The sequence below is a fragment of the Echeneis naucrates genome, chromosome 20, assembly GCF_900963305.1.
Source record: "Echeneis naucrates chromosome 20, fEcheNa1.1, whole genome shotgun sequence".
In the NCBI taxonomy this organism is placed as follows: domain Eukaryota; kingdom Metazoa; phylum Chordata; class Actinopteri; order Carangiformes; family Echeneidae; genus Echeneis; species Echeneis naucrates.
Window position 1 is genome coordinate 7,797,352 of NC_042530.1, and position 20,275 is coordinate 7,817,626.

Consider the following 20,275-nt stretch of genomic DNA (forward strand, 5'->3'; position numbering starts at 1 on the left):
TCTTGTCTTTTACTTGAGCCATATGATACATCACAGCACAAACCTTTGAAACATGGTAATAAGTACAGTTGTCTGTTTTCACCGTCACAGTTTGATAATCAGCTGCATTAAAGGGCAGTGATGGCTAAAGTGACATGGGCGACTCCATTAAACTGAAAGGTCTGAAACTCCTGAACAGCTACAAAAACAACGACCATGTTGGCTCCTGTTCACTAAAACTGCACATTTGAGTGAAAAAGCTTGAATTAACCAAACATCATAAATATAACGATGAAGGCTGCGGCGGGCTTCCTGCTCCCTGTTTCCATGGTGACGCGGTGGCCGGGTAGCGTCTACCACCTGGAGCTGCAGCCCTCCGTTGCGGCTCGGAGATGCCCGGTCCTCACCGATCCGCCGCCGTCATGCTCACCTGCTGCAGTTCGGCGTAATAACGAAGTAATGTCCCAAAGATGTTTGTACGGCGGCTCCAACATGATGACTTTCCAGGTTAACGCATCTCTACCGACCGGAAAGCCTCCAACATCACAGGGGAGCTCAAATTGCAGCCAGCGCGGCCTCGATGCGGCTCGATATCCAACATACAGGAGCCTGAGGATGGGAGCGGGACGAGGACCAGCGCCTTCCGCCCAGAACCACCACCGGAGGAGGGCATTCCCCGCCATACAGCCCCTGAGCAGTGAGTAAGCCAGCTCCATGTCCGTGCTGGATTCATCCACATACAGCTAGCTTGACTATATGAGACCGTCTGTGTTGCAGAGTCCAGGGAGGGCAGATCCTCGGTTAGTGGCTTCATCATGGGAGGGTAAGATTTCAAAGAGCTACCGAAGCACCACCATGTTTCTGTACCAACATCCTCTCCTCCACCTCCATGAAGGGCTCCAACATGAAAAACAAGTGTGCATTTACACAGGCCTTCCTGTTCCTGCAGAGTAGTATGTTTTGTGTCATCATCCACACACACATTCAAAAAGGGGTTCAGCTGTAAAAGAGGACTGCATTGATGGAATGGCTGCCAGTGATTTCTCATTCCTGTGTTAAGGTCACCTACCTTGGGCGAAGACCACACGATGGAATCGGAGAACAAGGATTCAGGGGACATCTGTGGGAGACACTTTTTCTTTGATAAAAAGTGTAAGAACAAAACTAGGATCTTCCATTAAAAACCAGTTTTGTTTTTTTTTTCTTTCTTACTAAGAAATCTGCAGATCACATTCTTAACATTCAAAACTGAATTGTCTTTAAAAGTGAGCCCACCTTGGATTTGATGCTTCCCTCTGGATTGTAACCTGACAGCCAGTAGATGGAGTTGTCATCATTAGTAATGAGCACAGGACCCATTTCAGGGACTGCAAATAAAACATTCAATCCGTGAGGGAAAGTTATGGATATTACAGCCTTAAAATTCAAATTACTTACATTTTTACTCGTATTGTGTTTTGTTTTAAAATCTGTTGTCCTCACACCAAATGCTTATAATGCTGAATGGATAATTATTTGTATTTTTAGCTGTTAGGTCAGAAAGGAACAGAACAGTGATTCCTCCACTGCCGAGAGACTACCATGTGCACAGACCTGGAAACCTGCATCCCTTCAGCCTCTCCAAGCAGCTTTCCCACAGCCACGCAGGACGGCCCTTCACCCTGGGGTAACCAGTCAGATTAAAGTCACTGAGTCCTATAGTTATAGCTGTACTCTTCATTGCATATTTCTGCAGACAGCTGCGCACATTACGGTAATTATACTGAGTGACTGTTCCATTTCCAACCACTTACAAGAACGGGAACAAAGAAAACAGCAACAATTAACATTTTGACACGCATAATTTATCTGTCACAAACAGACAATTGCCGGCTGCTGTTTTTATATTTGATACTCTGGTAATGTTGGGTGCATCTTTATAGTTGAAATATCACTGGGATTTTACTTTTTTTTGCTGAATTATTTTATCACCAGCTTCCATCAATTTGAAAACAGTTGAGTTTAATGACTCTTAAACTTTGCAAAATGAAAGAAAGCCTTCTTTGTTTTCACAGAGTAATTGACACTATTAAGTATTAGAGAAGATAATAAGTTGGACTTATTAAACCTGCAAATTAAATTGAACAATTCAGAAGACACTCAATAAATAGGATGTATCCATTTACCCACTTTGTTTTCTATTATTTGAATTTTGTCTTTTTCATTTTAGCTACCCGGAAAGATATCAGCTGAACACGACTCCAGCCGTTCTCTTCCCCTCTGCTTTAGTCCTCAATGGCAGAAACACCTTCCCAGTTCAAAACTGCAAAATCAGCAGGTATTTTTGGCTTATACACTAAATCAGACCAAGCTAATCAATAGTTCTCTCAATTATTCCTCAGACCTATGCCTCATTGGTTGTCCCTCTGTTTTGCAGGGCTAAGGTGCATTACCCAACCTCCAATCTACTGACTGTTAAAGACAATCAGAAGAGTGAGTTATTTCACTACTTTGACTGCAGAGCTAAGAATTAATTTTATGCTCTTCCGATACTCAGGCATTTGTTGAGGTCTTGAATGGTCTTATCAGACCAGACTGCCCAATGAAAAAGAGAGTCTAACCATCGACCTGTTCAGTTGTTGATGGCATCAATGTGCTGGCAGCAATGTAATAGTAATAAAAATGGATTCTCCTTCTTTAAATAAAAACAGATCAGAGGCCTCATTAGTCTCAATTCAGGGTACCTCATTGGTCGTGGTTCATAACAGAGTGGGTCTGAGTCACTTGTAAAAAAACAGTTGTGATTTCTTACCCCACTGGGGCTGATGCTACATTTTCTTTTAAATTTCCACTGAAAGCACTCCTCACACTCAGTTTTTCTTTTGAAGCACACGGTCATGAGGCAAGCGTTTAACTGCTAATGGATGTTGATACCATTCAAAGTGGGGAAAGCAGTAGAGTAGACAGTTTGAGGTAGCCTTTGAAGCGTTGTGCACACAGACAATCATGGCTCCAATACAATTTATATTTTCTGTGTATACAGTGCATCATTCATCTCATTCTAATATCTGTTACCTTTCTCTTCCTTGACCCTTGTCGTACAGATCAGTCCTATCCAGACCCAGTGGCTGGAGCCTCTCGCTCTTTTATCCACAGGATATCCGAGCTGTCCTCTTTGGAGGCTGAGACAGTGAGACAAGAAAAGCTGAAGAAAATGAGGAAACCTAGAAAACCTCCATCCTGACAATCACCTTCTTCCCAGTCACATCGATCGAGAATTAAAACTTTTGAGTCTGTGCCAACACCATCTGACCAGAATAAAACATTTAGGGCACCGTGTTCATTTCAGTGGCTTCTTCTAACTGCTTGTTTATCCTCAGTGATATTAGTTTCCTGCTTAACATGGCTGATCTTAACATTTTGGGACTCTTAACCTGAGCTTCTCTCTTTCAGTGGCCACACGTAGTATTTACTGTGGTAAATTGCAGCATTTACCCAACAATAAATGCTCGTGATGAATATCAAATGAATGAAATGTTTTCTTGTAATGGCTGTTATGTAATACTGCCATCTCTCTTGCTGTATCATCAATATGTTGCAGATGCTGTCTGGCTTGGATCCCGTCACAACAGCGTTTTGAACATTGCTGTTAATCAAACATTGTTAAGCCTGTTGGCTTTCTATGTACATATTAAATAGTTTAGCAAAACTATTATTGTGCCTTGTAAAACGTCTTCCTGAAATTAAACTAATTTATTTTTCATATGAAGAACTTTCTGTGTTTTTTTTTTTTTTTTGTTTTTTTTTTTAGTCGGTAGTTACGCTCTTTTGCCTCTGCTAGAGACAGGCTAGTAATGGGAGCATCATCCTCCTTTTTGCACATACAGTACATACTGGTGATCAGAATGCCACAAACTGCACAGCTACATTATCTGCATTCCATATCTACAAAGCAGACACAAAACTGCCCCCAGATCCCAGAATGTGATATTTCCCCACATTGCTCATTGTTTTGTTGCTGTATAGAAGGCAGCTCATGTCTCTGAATAGTCTCGTTCATTATATTTGACAAAGACACCAGTCACAGCAATTGTCTTTCTGTGTAGTGAGAAATTTGGACGTCATAATTCACTATTATTTGAAGATGTAGCAGCTCTGTATATTAATTTTCATCATTTGTACGCTGACTTTTGTAACATCCTCCTCTCTATAGCACAACAAAATGCTGCCTTTACTTTGAACAAAGGGTAATTGTATCTGTGTCATTATAGCGTGATTAACTCCAGAACACTGAGGCCAGAGTCAGCATTAAAGTATTTAAGTTAAACACATCGATTATTGGGCGCATAAAGCAAACATCAAAGGCGAAATATCAGAGATCAGAGTTATAACACAAACTAGGATGTCAGACATTATACCTGATTCCTGAGGAGGAGAGTCTTCTGTGTTCTTCACACCAGGAGAAGAAGAGGACATGGATCTGCATTGAAAAATTAGAGAAGCCTGGTGATTTTCAATATTCAATCACTTGTAAAGTAACTTACATACAAACAATTTATAAATATTAAAGACAGAAAAGAGGGGAAGACAGTCATGATTATCAACTAAATATAGGTTCATAAGATTAATAGGATTTTCAGCCACCGTGTCACTTTGAGCCTCAGCTGACTGTGTTTATTTCAGGGAGTTGTCAGAAGTCAGGCAGTGTTTGTATCGCTCTGTCCTTCTCTGTAAATTCGAGGTGTGTATTTCAGGGACACACAGTGACCTAGAAACACAGAGCCATCCCCTTATTCATACTAAGTGAAGGGGTTGTATTCACGCTGAAACAGAGGCCGGGTCTCCGTCTTCTTGCAGGGCTTTTACCGTCCTTTTCAAGTGTACCGAAACAAAATGACCTGGAACAAACAGTCAACAATGAGGTCTTTAATAAGAGCTGTACTGGGGCCTGCCAACAAGTGGTTTATCGTTTCACTGTGAGTCCACAAAACTTCAACCAGGACAATGTGAGACCTAGAGTAAAGTACTCATTTCAACCGGCCAGTTTCCATAGATTATTGAGCCACTGATGTGTAAAATATAATCTTATTTTAATATTGCTCAAAGGTACATGTAACGTTTAGCTGTAGCTACACATTTTAATATGTTTAATGAAAAGTTTCTCTGCTACAGAAATCCTCTTGCATAGCCTTATAAATGTATGACTTTCTATAAAAAGTAGGGTTGGGAAGAGTACTCGCCTAACTTGTGCTGCAGTGAAGAACAGTCAGCTTATTTTACTGCTTCACCTGACTTGATATTGTGCCAGTTGACTCCATCAGCAGGGATCAGAGAATGTAGCCTGTCTGCCAAATTATAACTTTGCCAACAACTCAAATCAAAAATGCCCTAAATAATTTTGGGTCTGTATGAAAGGAAAGAACCATCTTGGGTCTGAGGATAAAGTATTTCATTACCTTCAAAATGCATAATGTTGATGAGTTAAGGGTAGTTGCCGCATTTGATACATAATGCAATAAAGTTTGTAAGTTGTTGCCTGCTTGCAAAAACTGGTTTTGACATATGATTTCTTTGTCAATTTTAGGGAAGAGTTGTGGATGTCTCCAGTATTGAGCACCGATTTGGGAAATTCTTTGCAACAGTTTTACTTTGTTTACCTAGATGCATTTTTGTGGGTTCTCCTACTGCTGCTTGCTAATTATTGCACACTGATCGAACACATCCTTGAAAGAATTTATAGTTTAAAGATTGCAAGTATCACTGACAGCTGTATGCCATCATGATAGTAGTAATATGAAATACTGAATTTCCTAATGACAGACCATCAGAACAAAAATGTAAAGGGACCCAGATTGGAGCCTAGGGGTACACCCCAGCAATGTATTATTTCATAACTAATGCAGAGCTTGTTTGAGGTATGATTTAATGACATTGTCCAATGGCTTACGGGATCAAAAACAGCAGGAAAGAGTAAAATGAACATTGCAATTATCTTGCAATGTTCATTTTGATCATTCAATTTCTTATATCAAATCTTCATTAGTGCTTTACTATGGATGGAATTTGAATTTGGAATTTGAAATGTTTGTCATCCGTCAAATCATAACTGAGAAATTTGAAAAATAGTTCAGTTTAATCATTTTAGTGCCGGTGCTTGATGTATATATTTTTGGTTTCATATTTACATCCTTTGCCCTTGGCAGAGCCACACACACACACACACACACACACACAAATTGAAAAAGGCCTGACCTTTTCACAGCTTTTAGACATTTCATAATGTGAGTTATGAAACCCACCCTGATATATTCACCCCCTCTCTTAGTCATTATCATTACCTGTAAGCTTCATCTCTCTCAGAGGCAGGGGTCAGTCCCATTCCCCTCCCACATGTCTTGCTTCATCAGCTGGCTGCTCCCTCTAATATCCGAATTGATTTGCATACATATGGAGCCATGTTCCAAGGCAGACGACTGATAGGGGACAATTATCAGTGATGATGTCTGGGAAAAACTTTCATCAACGTCACTGTCTGTTGTCATTAGACTGGCGCTGCTCCGAGGCCAGTGACTGCAGATCTGTTGCCAGGGTGTCATCATTCCTGTCTGCTCCCTTGGCCCTTGAGAAGTTTGTTATCATCCACAAATGACCATGAATAGGATGCACTAGATGGCTCAACACAATAGACTGTCATGTAAGGGTGATGTGAAGAGCAGGAGATTCATTTCGGGTCATGATGTTGATGTCACATGTCGCCTGTCACATCACAGGCACTGTCACATTTCCCTTTATTCTTTAAGGAAAAGCCACACTTCAATTGCCACCTGAAAACATATGAAACAAGCCAAGTAAATCATTCACTTTCTCAAAGCTTCAAATAATGAGTCATCTCACTATTTTCCCCTCGGGGAAGAATAAAGTAGTGATTCTGATCTGGTTTGCTGCCATACTGTCCATCCATCTTCTCCTGCTTTTCCGTTTACAGGTTGCAGAGGTGCTGGAGCCAATCCCAGCTCACTCTGGTCGAGGGCAGGGTACACCCTGGACAGGTCGCCAGTTGCTGCCATACCTGTATATATGTGTGTATACACACACACATATATATATATATATATATATAGATATAAAATATCTATATATATAAAAAAAAAAACATATGAAATTCAGAGACACCATCAAATACTGCCACGTACCAAACCTACACAAAGTAAACTAATTTACACATGAAGTGATAACATATGAAAATGTGTGTGTGTCTTTCAGAGGTGTGTGTGTGTGTGTCTTCACACACACACACACACCTCTGAGTGTACAGATAGAGAAAGGAAGCCGGTGGCAGCTGTGCTATAAATTTAAAGAATAATGGACAAAGGCTTCTATTCATGGGACAGAAATTGAGCTTACTCACCAGAGGGAAGCACCCTCATTAAATGGGTTACATTTGGTTAAAGTTAAATATTTCCAGGTCATGCTATTTTTTTGTGAATGTCTCACTGACTATCTTTTTGTGGAGGTGTTTGAACAGTATTATAAAAGGGAAAAAATTGTGTCAACAAAAAAAGATGATTGTCCAAAAAAATGACATTAAATGAAAATGATGAAAAGTTAGGTGCACCATAGAATTGCACTGCTGCTAGTTAATGCTAAAGTATAGAGACGACACTGCTCTCTTTAATTCTCCACAAGGCAGAAATGCATCTGTGGTGTTGGTACAGAGAGGGCGTTGTCCTGCTTAGGGTGACTTCATCAGTGTACCTTTACAGCACGTGGCAAGGTTAGGTTAATTTTAGCGTTTGTCAATAAAGCCTTTGAAACTATAGCAACCCATGTCAGGCGTTACCATGGGGACAGCCACAGTTTGCATTCCACATATAGGCGAGATGGAGCTAGAGTTTGCCCTGTTTTTTCTCTTGAACACCCAGTGCAAGAAGTCAAGACATGTATATGTTCATTTCCCACTAAAACCAGCACAGCTCCCATTATATGTCCTGCTATGGCTGCTCTTTGCCTTTCGAATCGGCAGCGTTTAATGTGATTGTCATCAGTACAGTCTTGGAAGTGGCAGCTTGCGGTAGTTTAAACACCATAAACACTTTGTTCAGACACATGGGCTTAATCCCCTTTTGTCTCTACTCACATACACTAAGAAAACTCCAAGCAGGGCGTGTTTCTGTGGGAAGGCTGATCATCTTTGACAAGTGCACAGTAAGGGCTTGAGGCCCAGGGTTGGGGGCCTGTCACATGTAAAACACACTGGCTTTGATGTGTACTTCCAACATACTGAGTCCTGCATCAGTGGACAGATCAGATGAGACTACTGAAACTGCAGTAGATTTCCGGGGCATCCCCTTTGTTTTATGATAAACAAAGGTATTACTAAATTTCAATTTATAAAATGAGATATCCAAAATTTAAGACACTGCCAAATGATTGACATTAGGTTTGTGTAATCTTTTAAGAAAAGAATATTGCATGAGCACAGTTGTTTATCATTTAAAAACACATCATATTTATTATTTGTAAAGAAACATTAGCTAAATTGCAGGATCTTCAGTTCCCAGGCCAGTCGGGGTTCAACCCCCCTCAAGCTTAAATATACACTGATTGGGACACATGCTCTGTAGTGATGCTGCTGCTGATGATTGTGGTGAAGATGAAGGCTATTACTGTTGCTTGACCGACCTGCTCCCTAACAAGAAGGCAAATCAAAGAAGCAAAAGAGACCCCCCTCTGCTTTCCAGTCTGCAAGCTTGTTTGGTAGAGACAACGTATCGAGGTTATTACAGAAATCTGTCCTTTCCATAGCTGTGGGCATAAGGAGGCCTCATCCTCGCTACTGCTCCCTAAAGAGGCCTCATTGGTTTCCCATGAGATGGAAGAGGAACTGCTCAAATAAAAGCTGACCTTCATCAGAGTTCGGCGTTTTCAGACATTTTCAGACAGCAAACAGTGAAAAATGCTCTTGCTCTGAACTTATGTGATTCATAAGCACGGCTTTTCATCAGTTACTGATGCCTTTGTCATTAGACTCTGCATTGAGTGTGATAATTTCACCATGTGACTTTGCTGTTTACTGAAATCTTCACAGAACAGCTTTCTTCTCTAAGCGTGTTTTAATTTCACTTGCAGCAAATCTAATAACCCCGTTAATCAATCAACTGTCAGCAACAAGATGCATCCTAATGAGATATGACAATTAGACTCACAGAGCCTGTCGGAGTCAGGCTCAATTAAAATAAATGAAATGAATCTGTCATACACAGTTAACCTGCACTGTATCTCACACACTGATGCAACTCCCTGGTCTGCTAAGACTGTTCTGTACACTCGAGCTAGAAATAAGAAGCTTCAGCTGGAGGGCGTTAGCTTGGCTTAGTATACAGAAAAAACTATTATCTGTAAAACTCTGTTTAATGTTTGCATTAAAATTGGAAGTACAAAAGTATAGATTATAGTTTTATGTGTCAGGAACTACGACTTCCTGGAGGTTTTACAGCTTTTGGTTTGTTTTTATGCCGATATAGAACATTGAAATGTGATTTATTAATTAGGGAACTTCTGAGACTGTCAGATTAGCTGCTGCCCCACATGCTAAGCTGAGCTAACCAGCTGCTGGCTCAAATTTTTAATGAGAGTATTGTTGGGTAAACTTTCTGTAAGAAGGCATATTCCCCAACATGTTTTATTATTTTACAGTAAGTAAACATCTGAAAGATTAATAATTATAAAAAATAAGTGAGTAAGAGAGAGAGCCTGTCTGTAGGATTAGAATTGCTGCTACATTACAGTAACCTGAAAGAGAAAGGCAAAAAGGGAGAGGTGAGAACCAAAGGGTGGCTTTACAACACTCAGTGGCCCCCTGGCACAATTGATTGGACGCCTGCCAACTGCTCACATTCCTCTCTTTCTTTTGGGACCCAAGGTATGGGGTGGGCAAGAGTGACACAGGGTCACAGAAATTCTGCACTGAGATAGTGAGAGAAAGAACGAGATAAACAAGGATGACACAGGTGGGAACGAGGTGAGGAAGAGAGAGAAGAGAGTCACTGGACAGAAACACTCACCAAACTCTGCAGAGCATTACTCCTCCCTTGTCCTTATTGTCTCCTCCCGTGTTGTGCGATTGACTGGAGGGAGGTACTCAGCTGGGAGCAGGGAGAGGGTGCACACACAACGTGAGACGGTGGACTCTGATCATCGCTGGGATGGGGTGTTGTGTTGTGTAGGTGGCTCTGCAGACCTGTTTCTGGAGGGAAACAGAGGGGCTGGACACAGGAGACGGAGACAGGAATTCCAGGTCACAAGGGTTTCTGTGGCACTGCATAGTCTTGGGTGAGTCGGGCTGGACTTGTACTCCAACTGCTCCCTCTCACAGTTTTGGGCATGGCAGGGGCTGAGTAGGACGTGAGTGGGAATAAACATATTTAGAAGAGGAGAGCAGCGTGTTAAATCCCACACCAGGGACGCCAAGTTTGAGCCTGAACCCCTCAGGATGGGATCCTCTGTGCAGTTTGCCTGTTTGTTGCTGGTGATGTCTACGCTGGGAAAGGACCACTTGGTTTCTGGTGGTTGTTCGGGAAAATGCTGCCAGTCCAGAGACCTGAGCTGTGTAACCACTGACTACAGGATGGACCGTGTGCATGGGACATGCTACTGCGACAAGGGCTGCACCAGGACCAGGGACTGCTGCTTTGACTACGTCACGGAGTGTCCAGGTGAGGGATGAGTGGAGGGACCACTCTGAGCGAGAATGAATTACAGGAGGTCGTACCATTTATTTATTTATTTTTTTTACACACACCTAACTTTATGACTTTGGTATGAGATAACATGCTGTATGAGATAACAGAAACTCTGTCTGAGGATAGATTAGAGGCATTTGGATAGAACTGAATCTTTTTATCAGAAAAAACATAAAGATAGTTGGAGCAGAAAGAACATTTTCACTAGCTGAACTGGATTATCTGTTATCGAAGACAGGGTTGATTGGGTGTATAACTCAGAAAGTTCCATATATGTGCGATTGTGTGTGTTTATCTCCATATCGCTGTGTTGTTTGTTTTGCTTGCTTCACCATATAACCATGTCGTGATCCTAATGAAACGCCTGCTACACCATGAAAGTGCACCAAACACCCCGAGCAGCTTTGTGTCTACCCTCATTTTAGTGGACTGGCCCACATAACAGAATTAGTCCAAATATTTGAAGAATGTGATTCTGTCAATCAGCTGCAGTTCCAGTCAGAGAAGCTGAGCATACCTAATATCTTTTAGGCTGTTAGTCACAAAATCTGCATGTTTAAGCACAGGGAGAAAAAAATAAATAAATAAAAAAGGCACAGGACTCAGTGATTGACTGGGTTACGCACTTTGCTTTCAGCCCACTTGTAGCAGAGCAGGAAACACTAATACTACAAGTCACAATCAATGCTTCATTGATCAGAAGTTATTTTCTGGAAACTTAGCTTAATTACACTGTCTCATAAGAAATTTCTAATCATGCTGAAAGATTGATGCAAGATTGGTCTGTTGATCTGAGGGAGTTGGTTAGTATTAGGGCCAACATTTCTGAGTTTCATGCCTGTTTCAGATCACAGAGTATATTCTATAATCATGCACCCCCCCACCCATCCCTTCCCCCACAACCAACATCCAGGTCAGGACTGTGTTGTGAGCGACTGGAGCTTTTGGAGCGGCTGTGCAAAACCCTGCCAGCCTTCAGTACGAGTTCGTGTCCGTCACATACAGCAGCGGCCCAGTAATAGTGCAGATCCCTGTCCGAGCCTGGAACAACGAGCCGGCTGCAAAGAGTACAGAGACCACCAGAGCAACAACTGTGGACGCAACTCAGGTACACAAACACACATCTTCTGTGGCTGCAAAGGTTGAAGTTTTGAAAGGCTGAATTGGAACTTTTCTTTTCAGCTCCTGCAATCATCACCAGCATGGAGTTTGGCAAGGGAAGGCCTAAGCATGACAGCTATGGAAACCCCCTGGACCCTGGGTAGGTTTCATATCATACTCCAGAAAGGCCTCAGTTAGTACCCTGACACTGCACACTCAGGTGTCTGCAAATTCAAGATTTGAAAATGCAGCTGGGGGTTAATCTCAATTTACAATTTACACTTTGCAGTGTAACCCAAACCATTTAGAAAAAAGATAACAACCCAACTTTGCCTCCATCTGAATTAGCTACCAGTAGGTGTTTGCTCACCTGTCCGTCTGTCCACAGACCACTAAATAAAACGGCGCAGAGAGGCTGCCCACAACCCTTTGAAATTAAATCCGCAGACTTTAATCAGGACTGTCACATGAAAAGCACATGCACAAAAGGTTTGGATGACAGGTGGTGAGGCATTGTGAGCTGCTCTTTTGGCCTAGGTTATTATTTCCATTTCATGCTAGACCGAATCAAGACCTTTTTCAAAGTTACTGCTTCCATTCAAAAAAATGAAGAAAGCAAATTATATCATTCTGTTGTGCTTGCTTGGGTCCTCCATCTGAGTCAATGGCTCTAATGTCCAAAGAATGACTATGTGACCAATCATGACCCTAATCCATACTCCCTTCAGGTTTTGTGTGGAATTCACACTGGAGTCCCGGACATCCCACTGTACTCTGCAGAACAGGCCTCACACACACTGGATGCGCTACATAACAGAAGGCTTCAAAGTGTGTGTGGCATGCGAGCCCCCCGCCATGGGAAACAATAGCAGGAGCTGCCAGGGAGACGGTCAGGAATCAGACAAGTATGAAGTTGTAAATGTCTACGTCTTTACATGTGCCCTTAAGAAAAGCAATAAACATTTTCTACCGCACAGATATTAATCTAACAGACAGACCATTAACATCTGGTGGTTGTGTTGTAGAGATGCGTTGCTTCACTGGCAGGCGGTGGGGAACCCTCAGTGCCATGGGACGTGGAAGAAGATCCACAAAACCCAGCGGTGTCACTGTCCACCACAACACAGCTTCATCTTTATCTGATCCAAACACACTAGCACAGAAAAGCGCTCTGATCTTCTGTCCATGAAAACATTTTGCAGCCAAGCTCATTTCATCAGTGGAATTGAGACAGTGTGCGCTCAGATCAGATGCCTCAACACTGCAGGTTTCCAACACTAAGAAGAAAATTAACAGATGAAGGCCATGCAGTGCAATCACTGGTATATCTGTGATGAATACTTCACACATTTCAGGTCCTCTGCATAAAACATTTTAGCGCAACATATCACCGTTTCCCTGTACACATTAAGCATGAATCAGCTGATATTGTATGTTTTTATTTTAAAATGCCACTATTCTCATTTTGTTGTCAAAAGTATTTATCTTAAAATTATAAAAACACTTTACAATTGTGACTTCTGTATCTGTCCATAAAAAAAAAAAAAAAAAAAAGAAGGAAAGAAACACTTTTCAACAAAGCGGGTTCAACTGCCAGTTACAAGTTAGAAACTTGGTATTTGACCATAAAAACATCTCTATTATGCAAAACTATTCCAGAGGTTCAGTTTATTGCTCTGTGTTGGGTGCCCTCTATTGGCCTGTTGGTGCAAATATCAGCTACAAAGTATAAAATGACTAACATGAAGGGACAATTTCTACTAAATAAAATAATTGGAACAGATCAGTCACTGATTTAATTTATAGGTAAACTGCTACACTGTACAAGCTGGGGAGAAAGTTCAGCTCACTTCATGTGCTTTCAGTAAGACCCTCCAGCGATCTTTGAGCATGGTCCCAGTGCGCCCCTCAAAGTCATAATCCTGTAATATCCGAGACCACTTCCCAAGACCGTGGCGTCGGACACCAGCCTTCAAATAACTGTCCAGCTGGCTTGTCCATTTCTAAACAAAGTTAAACAAAACCAAGCTCAGAAACTTGCCCCTACTGAAAAAGCACTGAGTTAGCTCTGATTCATTCACTGAATACAGAGCTGAATGAGTGCTTTAGGTCAACTCACCTGAGGGGGTTTTCTTTTTTTTTGGATCTCTGTGGTGCCCTTCGACTTCTCACACTTTAGCTCTGAGAACGCTGATGGAAGGAAGTTAATTCACATTCGCTTTTGTTCATTCTCAGAAACACGACACATTTAGTTTTTCTACATTTTACAGAAAGCAAAAATACTGAGACATTATTTTAAAACAAAACATATTTTGCTCTGAACAGAAATATTGAAGGTAGAGGAAAATTCTTACCATTCTTGGATAACCTTTTGAGAGACACACAGGGCTTCTTACATGATTCAGGGTTCCACAAATCAGTCATTTTAGTTGAAAGTAATTTCCTTTTTGTTCTGTGGAGACACAATACAGTGTGGAAATATTAGTTACCACACATCATTTTCAATAGTACTTGCTGTATTTCTAGAATTACCCAGACAGGAAAAAAATTCGAAACACTTATTCTTACCAGTATTAAACATTCACCACTCCCCCTTTCATTGGTAAAAAAACACAAAAACAAAAACATAAGTGTACTTGTACGGTGATATGACTTGAAATCAACAACTTTAAACGTGTATTATGATAAATGAACACTTATTTCAACGCTTATCTCTCTCTCTTTTCACTTCACGTGTGATCGTATTCCTGGTGATTAAACAGATGGTGGTGTTTCCTTTCGTCATTATGCTTATTGTATTTTTCCCACTGTCTGGTATTTGAGACCAATAAGACCCAGACTGAAGGTGAGGCAGGTGTCTCAAATCGGCATTTCCAAAGGTTTTTGTTCTAGGGGCTCATAAACTCAGAGATATAGGATGCCAGGCATTAACACAGAAAAAATGTGGACATTGTCTGAGGTTGCCATCCATGTCGCCATCTTTTCATTTATTCGATGTGACTCAGAATGAGATTAGGCGAAAGGGACAGAGGCATGAGACGGAGCACAAGGGCTTCATAATTATACTGTGAATATAACTGTAATATGACCAAGTGTGATAACCAAACTGCAGAAGCTGCAATTATTTTGATAAAGATAAAATGTGTTGCTGTGTCCATAGCACCATAAGGTGTTACAGAGACGCCCCGGTCTACAAATCATATTCTCCAAATGGAAAGGAGCATGTTTGCTTTGTGCAAGCTACAACCAATATCACATAATTTTTTTTATATATATAAATAAATAAAAAGGAAAGGAGAAAAAAAAAAAACAAAAACAAAAAAAAAAAACGCGTCCTTTGTAAAATCTGCCAACCTAATCACAATAGTGCTGAGCAAGAGGTAGTACTTGAAAGTGACAGCTCATGAATGCACTCAGTGGGAAACTATTAACCAAATTATCAGACATAAGCAAGATTAAGCCATTGAAAGTTTTTTTTAGGCTTTTTGATAGTACACTATGCAGAACAGAAGCAGATGTGTACATTTGAATAAATTAAGCAGTTATTAAAAAGTTATTTCCTACTTGTGTTCCTTCTCTGGTGACTCTGTGTTAGCCTCTTCTGTGTGCTCCTGCGTCTCATCGTCTTTCAACTCCTCAGTGCTCCGTGATGACAGGGCCATCTCAGTGGCTGCCTGATAGACAGAAAGATGGAAACTAAAACACTGACAAACAGCCATTATGATTCAAAAATACATGTCTATTAATTATATCACTTGTTCATAATTTTCCTAAACAATTAACTTTCAGGTGTAAGCATCGCTCTGATGTGAAAGTCAATGTAATGAGGCTTGTTTTATAATAGATATTTAACCTTGGATTAGAGTTAAACTCTTGGAAGAGTTTAACCTTGGTCAGTGGCCTCTGTAAATCATTCTTAAAAGTGTTATGAATAACTATGAACCCTCAGGACGGCTCTGCCAAATGTAGCAGTTTGCCCTTCCAACCAACTTAATGACAAATTGTCAAGTAACTATGACTGATATGTTCACATCAGAACCTCTAGTTACAACAAGATGCCATCACTCAGAAGAGCAAGAGCACAGCTAATCACCTCTACACAAGACTAGGAAAACGTGCTGGCTGTATATTTATTTGTTAATCTTTGCAGTTAGCTGGAGCGAAACGCCGGACACCTTATGTATTTGCCAAGTAAATCATGTGTAAAATCCATATTTCATAAACAGCTGAGTGGGCAAAACCTGAGAATTCCTTTCACACTTGCTTAAACATTCAGATTGGTCAGATTTATTTATGATAATGACATTGGGATGAATTCCGTTCAGAAGAATTGAACCATCCAACACAGCAGCATTCAACATACGTCTTTCATTTGTCAGAAAGGAGGGAGATAATCCTCTTGGTCGATAGCAAGACAAAATAATGTCTCCTTCTTATTCATTTATTTTTCAATCATACAAATCTTGAGCCGTAATTTTACACTGAGATTAGTCCTACAGGGCCAGCCATATAAATTATTATGTTCCAAGTAACGGTGTAGAAAATGTACTTTGCTCTGCAATAAAACGAAGATGATAATTTAAGACTTTTTTAAGATTGGCTGATACCCCATGATACCCCGGTCTATGTCTTATTTTATGTCCACATATCCCAGTGTGCTCATGTGAAAACTGTTGAAACTAATTTATTTTAATGAATCTCAACTCTAAGAAAGGTATTGGTGGGTAATGTTTTAATTTTGGCTCCACAGACTGACTGAGCCTACTGGAAAACTGGTCCGTACTTATTAAGAACTAAGCTGAACATGATAAGAGTAATTTTGACAAAGCCTCTGATTTATCTGTCTTGTACCTTAAGAAGGTAGTCAGATGGATTCCTCTCCAGGTAACTATCCAAATAGGACTGAATTGTCTCCAGCAGGCGGCTGAAGCTGAAGCTTCTGAGAAATGGGTGGTAAGTGTCTCTCTTTGTCACTACTGTTGTCAGCTTGACCCTCAAGTTCTGTTGGGTAAAAAAAAAAAAAAAAAAAAAAAAGAGTTGCTTGTTATGCATTTAAATTTTTTTACATGAATCTACTTGGCCTCAAATTTTTCCAGTATTGACTGTGCTTTTCAAAAGAAAAAGACACAGCATACGTACATACCTGCGGGAGGCTCTGGTTGTTCTCAAACCACTTGATTGCAGAGGAGGCGCAGGAGTGTTCTCCATTCTCCAAACATAAAGTAACACACTACAAAAAGGGCAAAGACACAACACTCAAAATCAGGACAAAGCATCTCTGTGTAACATCATTTGACTTCACTTATTCCTGAAACTCTAACTTTCAACATATTCATATTTCAGTGATTCAACAAGATGTCTAAATATTGTCATTTGACAACCACTGTAGCAAAACAAATGGCCTCTGTATAAACTACAGGATTACCTGGACAATCAAAAGCGTGGCGACGTTTTTGAACACACTCTTATCGGCCACAGTGTCTTCCAGTTTGGACCAGATCTTGGTAGCAGACATCAGAGGCATCACTTCTTCCTCCTGCTCAAACTGGACATCTGGAGGAAAACAGTGTTGCATAGCAAGGGGCTGAGAGAATATGTGCATTTGTAGTCATCAGATCACTATCTTCTGTCTGATATCTGTGGATTCATACACAAGTTTAAATCTAAGCAGGGATGAGATTGGACTGGAAATGGGCAGATAACCTTTGGGGATCAATAACTTCAGTTTCCCTGCTGGTTAGATGTTATCTCATAAGAACTGTTCGAGTGAACATTTCATTACAGTTCACTCGAGTATTTGTTTCTGTTTCCAGCTTCTTCTTCTTTTTTTTTTTTTTTTAAACCTTCTCATTCTTGAAAAAGCGAATTTGGTTTTTCTCTACTTATACTGTTTTTGCACTTTTGTCTTCATTCCCCCCCCCCACAATTTGTCTTCCTTGTTTGCCTGGTTTTCCTTTTCTTATTGTTTCTTGCTGTGTGAGGGATGTATGTATATGACCAACAGACTGTTGAATTTCTCCTCGGTATAAATAAAGCAATCAATCTATCCATCTTGTTGAACATTGGAGAGCAGAGAGGGGACTTTCCCTCAGTGGAGGCTGCTGAACATTAAGAACTGACAGCTGTTATCTGAGAAACAATACGTTAAATGTTGTGTTAGATATTCAGAAAAGCAAACATCACCAACCTACCTAACTGTTTTCCATGCATGACTCTGGCCAGGAAGGCGGATATCATGATTTTCTCCTCGTATTTCTCGCTTTCAGGTCGCAGGTGAACACAAATTGCTTCAAGATACACACGAAGCAAAAAGTTAGCAACCAGGACTCAACGTGTTTATTCAAATTAAAGTTGTTTTTTGCGGGGTATAAACTACTGGCGTTGTTCCCAGTCGACCATCTTTTCCTGCTAACACCGAATAACCTACCCTCAAAAACCGACAGCGCCTCGTTGAACTGGTCAAATTGTCTTTCTTCGAAACGTCGGCAGAGACTCACAAACATGAAGTCCAGCATCCATCCGGCAGAGACAGCTGTAACACGGGGAGAAATCACACTTCTGTCCACTTTGTCTCCGTCTTCAGAGCTTTTTCTGACTTCCATGTTTGTGTTTACTGTTCTTCTTCTGCTCCTGTAAAAGTTGTTCGATTTCCGCGCGCTTTCTTGTGACGTTTGTGTCTTTTGGCGTCACCAGATCAGACTGCACCGCCCCCTGCTGTCCAGGAGCAGCTGCAGGAAAAAACAAGACAAGACAAAACAAAAGCCTCAAAGGACAAGAGGATCATTCAGACAGTTTGGTAGTTTGTTGGATTAAATTGGATTCCAATGTTTCCCCATTATTTGAGGACTACAAAGAGGAATAAAGTTCAGTCAAACATTGTGATAAACCATTTCAGTTAGCTAAAAAACAAACAAAGAAAAAAACTGTAACCCAGAAACACATCAGAAAAGTTTGCACAGTTAAAAAACAACAAGAAAAAAAGCAAGAAAAAACAAATGCAATACTGAAATCTGTTATGCAATATATAGATGCAATTATAGTCCTCCACCACAGCAGATGTAATGGATACTGACGTGATAGCCCCATGCGGTACAATGGACCATCAGTATCAGTTTTGGTTTCACAACAGAAATGTAGAGATCCATTAATTGCATCTAATGGAACAGAATATGTTTCCTGTCAGTGATAAATCATTTATTAGCCAGCCATTTCAGATGGCTGAGTTCTCTGCATTTTTGGATTATGAAAAAACAAAAACATCTCCATACCACCTTGCAGCAAATACTGGATATGTTTGGCCTAATTTTACACTTAGATTATTTTTAAACTCATGTTTGTATCATAATCTGTAATTATCCTTTGTGTACAAACGATTTATTCATAAAATGCAGATGTAGTCAACAAACACCAGCTAATTTGTAGAGCAGAGAACACAGACACGCACTCGAGTTATATACACATTTATTTGTTACTCTGCATATGCTAATAGACGCAATGGGGAACAATGCTCTACAGAAATGTTGACATACATGTACCATAACAAAGTGTTCTGTGGTCACATAATTGGACTACTACATGCATACAAAGATGTTGCTTTGTACAGAAACAGTCTGTAGCTCAGAATGTGTCTAATGATTATGTTCTCCAAAGCTGAACAGAGAAAAAAAAAGTAAGAGGCAGAATACACAGAGACATAAGAAGAAACAATAAAGCTTAATGCATTTTAGGGAGCAAGGTTTGGTAAGCACAAGTGAGTGACACGGACAATACCCATTCTCTCAGAGAAAATAAAGACACAACCTTTCCACTCTGTACAGTATCTCAGATGATAATGCCGTTGTGAGACAGTAAGACAGAGCATGATCCTTTAGCTGTCAGCTCACAGAATTAATTTCAGTATCCACACAAACATCCCAAGGGGATATAGCTGATCAATCCAAATCCCTTGTTTCCCTACCCTACCTGTCAAAATGAAGGATTACTTGAGGCTAGCATAGACATGATTACTAAAAATAACGAATGGAAAAAAAGAAAAACTTTGAACATACAGGTACAGAAAAAATAAGTATTTTAAGAAGAAGGTTATCAACTAACCTTCTTTGATAAAGAAAAAAAAAACAGACAAATTAAAACCCCAAACAACAACAACCACCACCACTGACCTCACATTTTGCTTTGGAGAGTACCAAAGAATCTGCATTTCATGATTGATCATTTCATAAAGATAATTCCAACAGCTCTCACATGAACCTGATTACTGAGTCATATTATGTTGGTCTGGGCATACAGTATGTACACAGACAAAAATAAACATGGACCACAACTTATATGATGTAACCACACAGGAGTGCTCATTTTCCTCCCTCCTCTTTACTCTTACTGCATTCCCTTATCCTTATCTACCTTTCAGCCATTGATCACGGTTCCTGAGGGCATGCCACAGGGTAAGAGCCTCTGAAGCCGCAGGGACTGGA

The 20,275-nt window shown here is 40.5% G+C and overlaps 2 protein-coding genes across 6 annotated transcripts; one reads left to right on the plus strand and one right to left on the minus strand.

The window, feature by feature from the left end:
- Positions 1-2: 2 nt before the first annotated feature.
- On the minus strand, positions 3-18,414 carry terf1 (telomeric repeat binding factor (NIMA-interacting) 1). 5 transcript variants are annotated; one of them, XR_003842291.1, is made up of 16 exons: positions 18,229-18,414; positions 17,993-18,088; positions 17,227-17,354; positions 16,945-17,031; positions 16,653-16,802; positions 15,366-15,475; positions 14,156-14,253; positions 13,921-13,991; positions 10,023-10,223; positions 6,297-6,782; positions 4,377-4,438; positions 3,034-3,140; positions 1,573-1,640; positions 1,255-1,346; positions 1,049-1,099; positions 3-922 (listed from the first exon to the last, which is right to left on the minus strand). XR_003842291.1 is itself a non-coding variant. In XM_029528859.1 (9 exons), the coding sequence occupies exons 1-9, from the start codon at positions 18,401-18,403 to the stop codon at positions 10,056-10,058; spliced, it is 1,083 nt and encodes a 360-aa protein (XP_029384719.1). In that variant the 5' UTR covers positions 18,404-18,414; the 3' UTR covers positions 9,841-10,055. The 5 variants fall into 5 exon arrangements, 2 of the variants coding, with proteins under 2 accessions (XP_029384719.1, XP_029384720.1); XR_003842292.1 differs by having other exon boundaries at positions 1,049-1,117; XR_003842293.1 differs by lacking the exons at positions 3-922; positions 1,049-1,099; positions 1,255-1,346; ... (1 more) ...; positions 3,034-3,140; positions 4,377-4,438 and adding an exon at positions 4,744-4,856.
- Positions 10,094-15,148, plus strand: sbspon (somatomedin B and thrombospondin type 1 domain containing). Its single transcript, XM_029528861.1, has 5 exons — positions 10,094-10,673; positions 11,614-11,808; positions 11,883-11,961; positions 12,530-12,706; positions 12,827-15,148. The coding sequence occupies exons 1-5, from the start codon at positions 10,451-10,453 to the stop codon at positions 12,942-12,944; spliced, it is 792 nt and encodes a 263-aa protein (XP_029384721.1). The 5' UTR covers positions 10,094-10,450; the 3' UTR covers positions 12,945-15,148.
- Positions 18,415-20,275: the final 1,861 nt, after the last annotated feature.

What these genes read in the sequence shown, in the direction of transcription:
- sbspon (XM_029528861.1), top strand. Translation starts at nt 10,451, where the DNA reads ATGGGATCCTCTGTGCAGTTTGCCTGTTTGTTGCTGGTGATGTCTACG. An exon ending in CTACGTCACGGAGTGTCCAG is followed by an intron (nt 10,674 to 11,613) that starts GTGAGGGATGAG and finishes ACCAACATCCAG; the next exon opens with GTCAGGACTGTGTTGTGAGC. An exon ending in CAACTGTGGACGCAACTCAG is followed by an intron (nt 11,809 to 11,882) that starts GTACACAAACAC and finishes TTTTCTTTTCAG; the next exon opens with CTCCTGCAATCATCACCAGC.
- terf1 (XM_029528859.1), bottom strand. Translation starts at nt 18,403, where the DNA reads ATGGAAGTCAGAAAAAGCTCTGAAGACGGAGACAAAGTGGACAGAAGT. An exon ending in GGCGCTGTCGGTTTTTGAGG is followed by an intron (nt 18,089 to 18,228) that starts GTAGGTTATTCG and finishes TGTATCTTGAAG; the next exon opens with CAATTTGTGTTCACCTGCGA. An exon ending in CCACGCTTTTGATTGTCCAG is followed by an intron (nt 17,032 to 17,226) that starts GTAATCCTGTAG and finishes CCCTTTTTGTAG; the next exon opens with TGTGTTACTTTATGTTTGGA.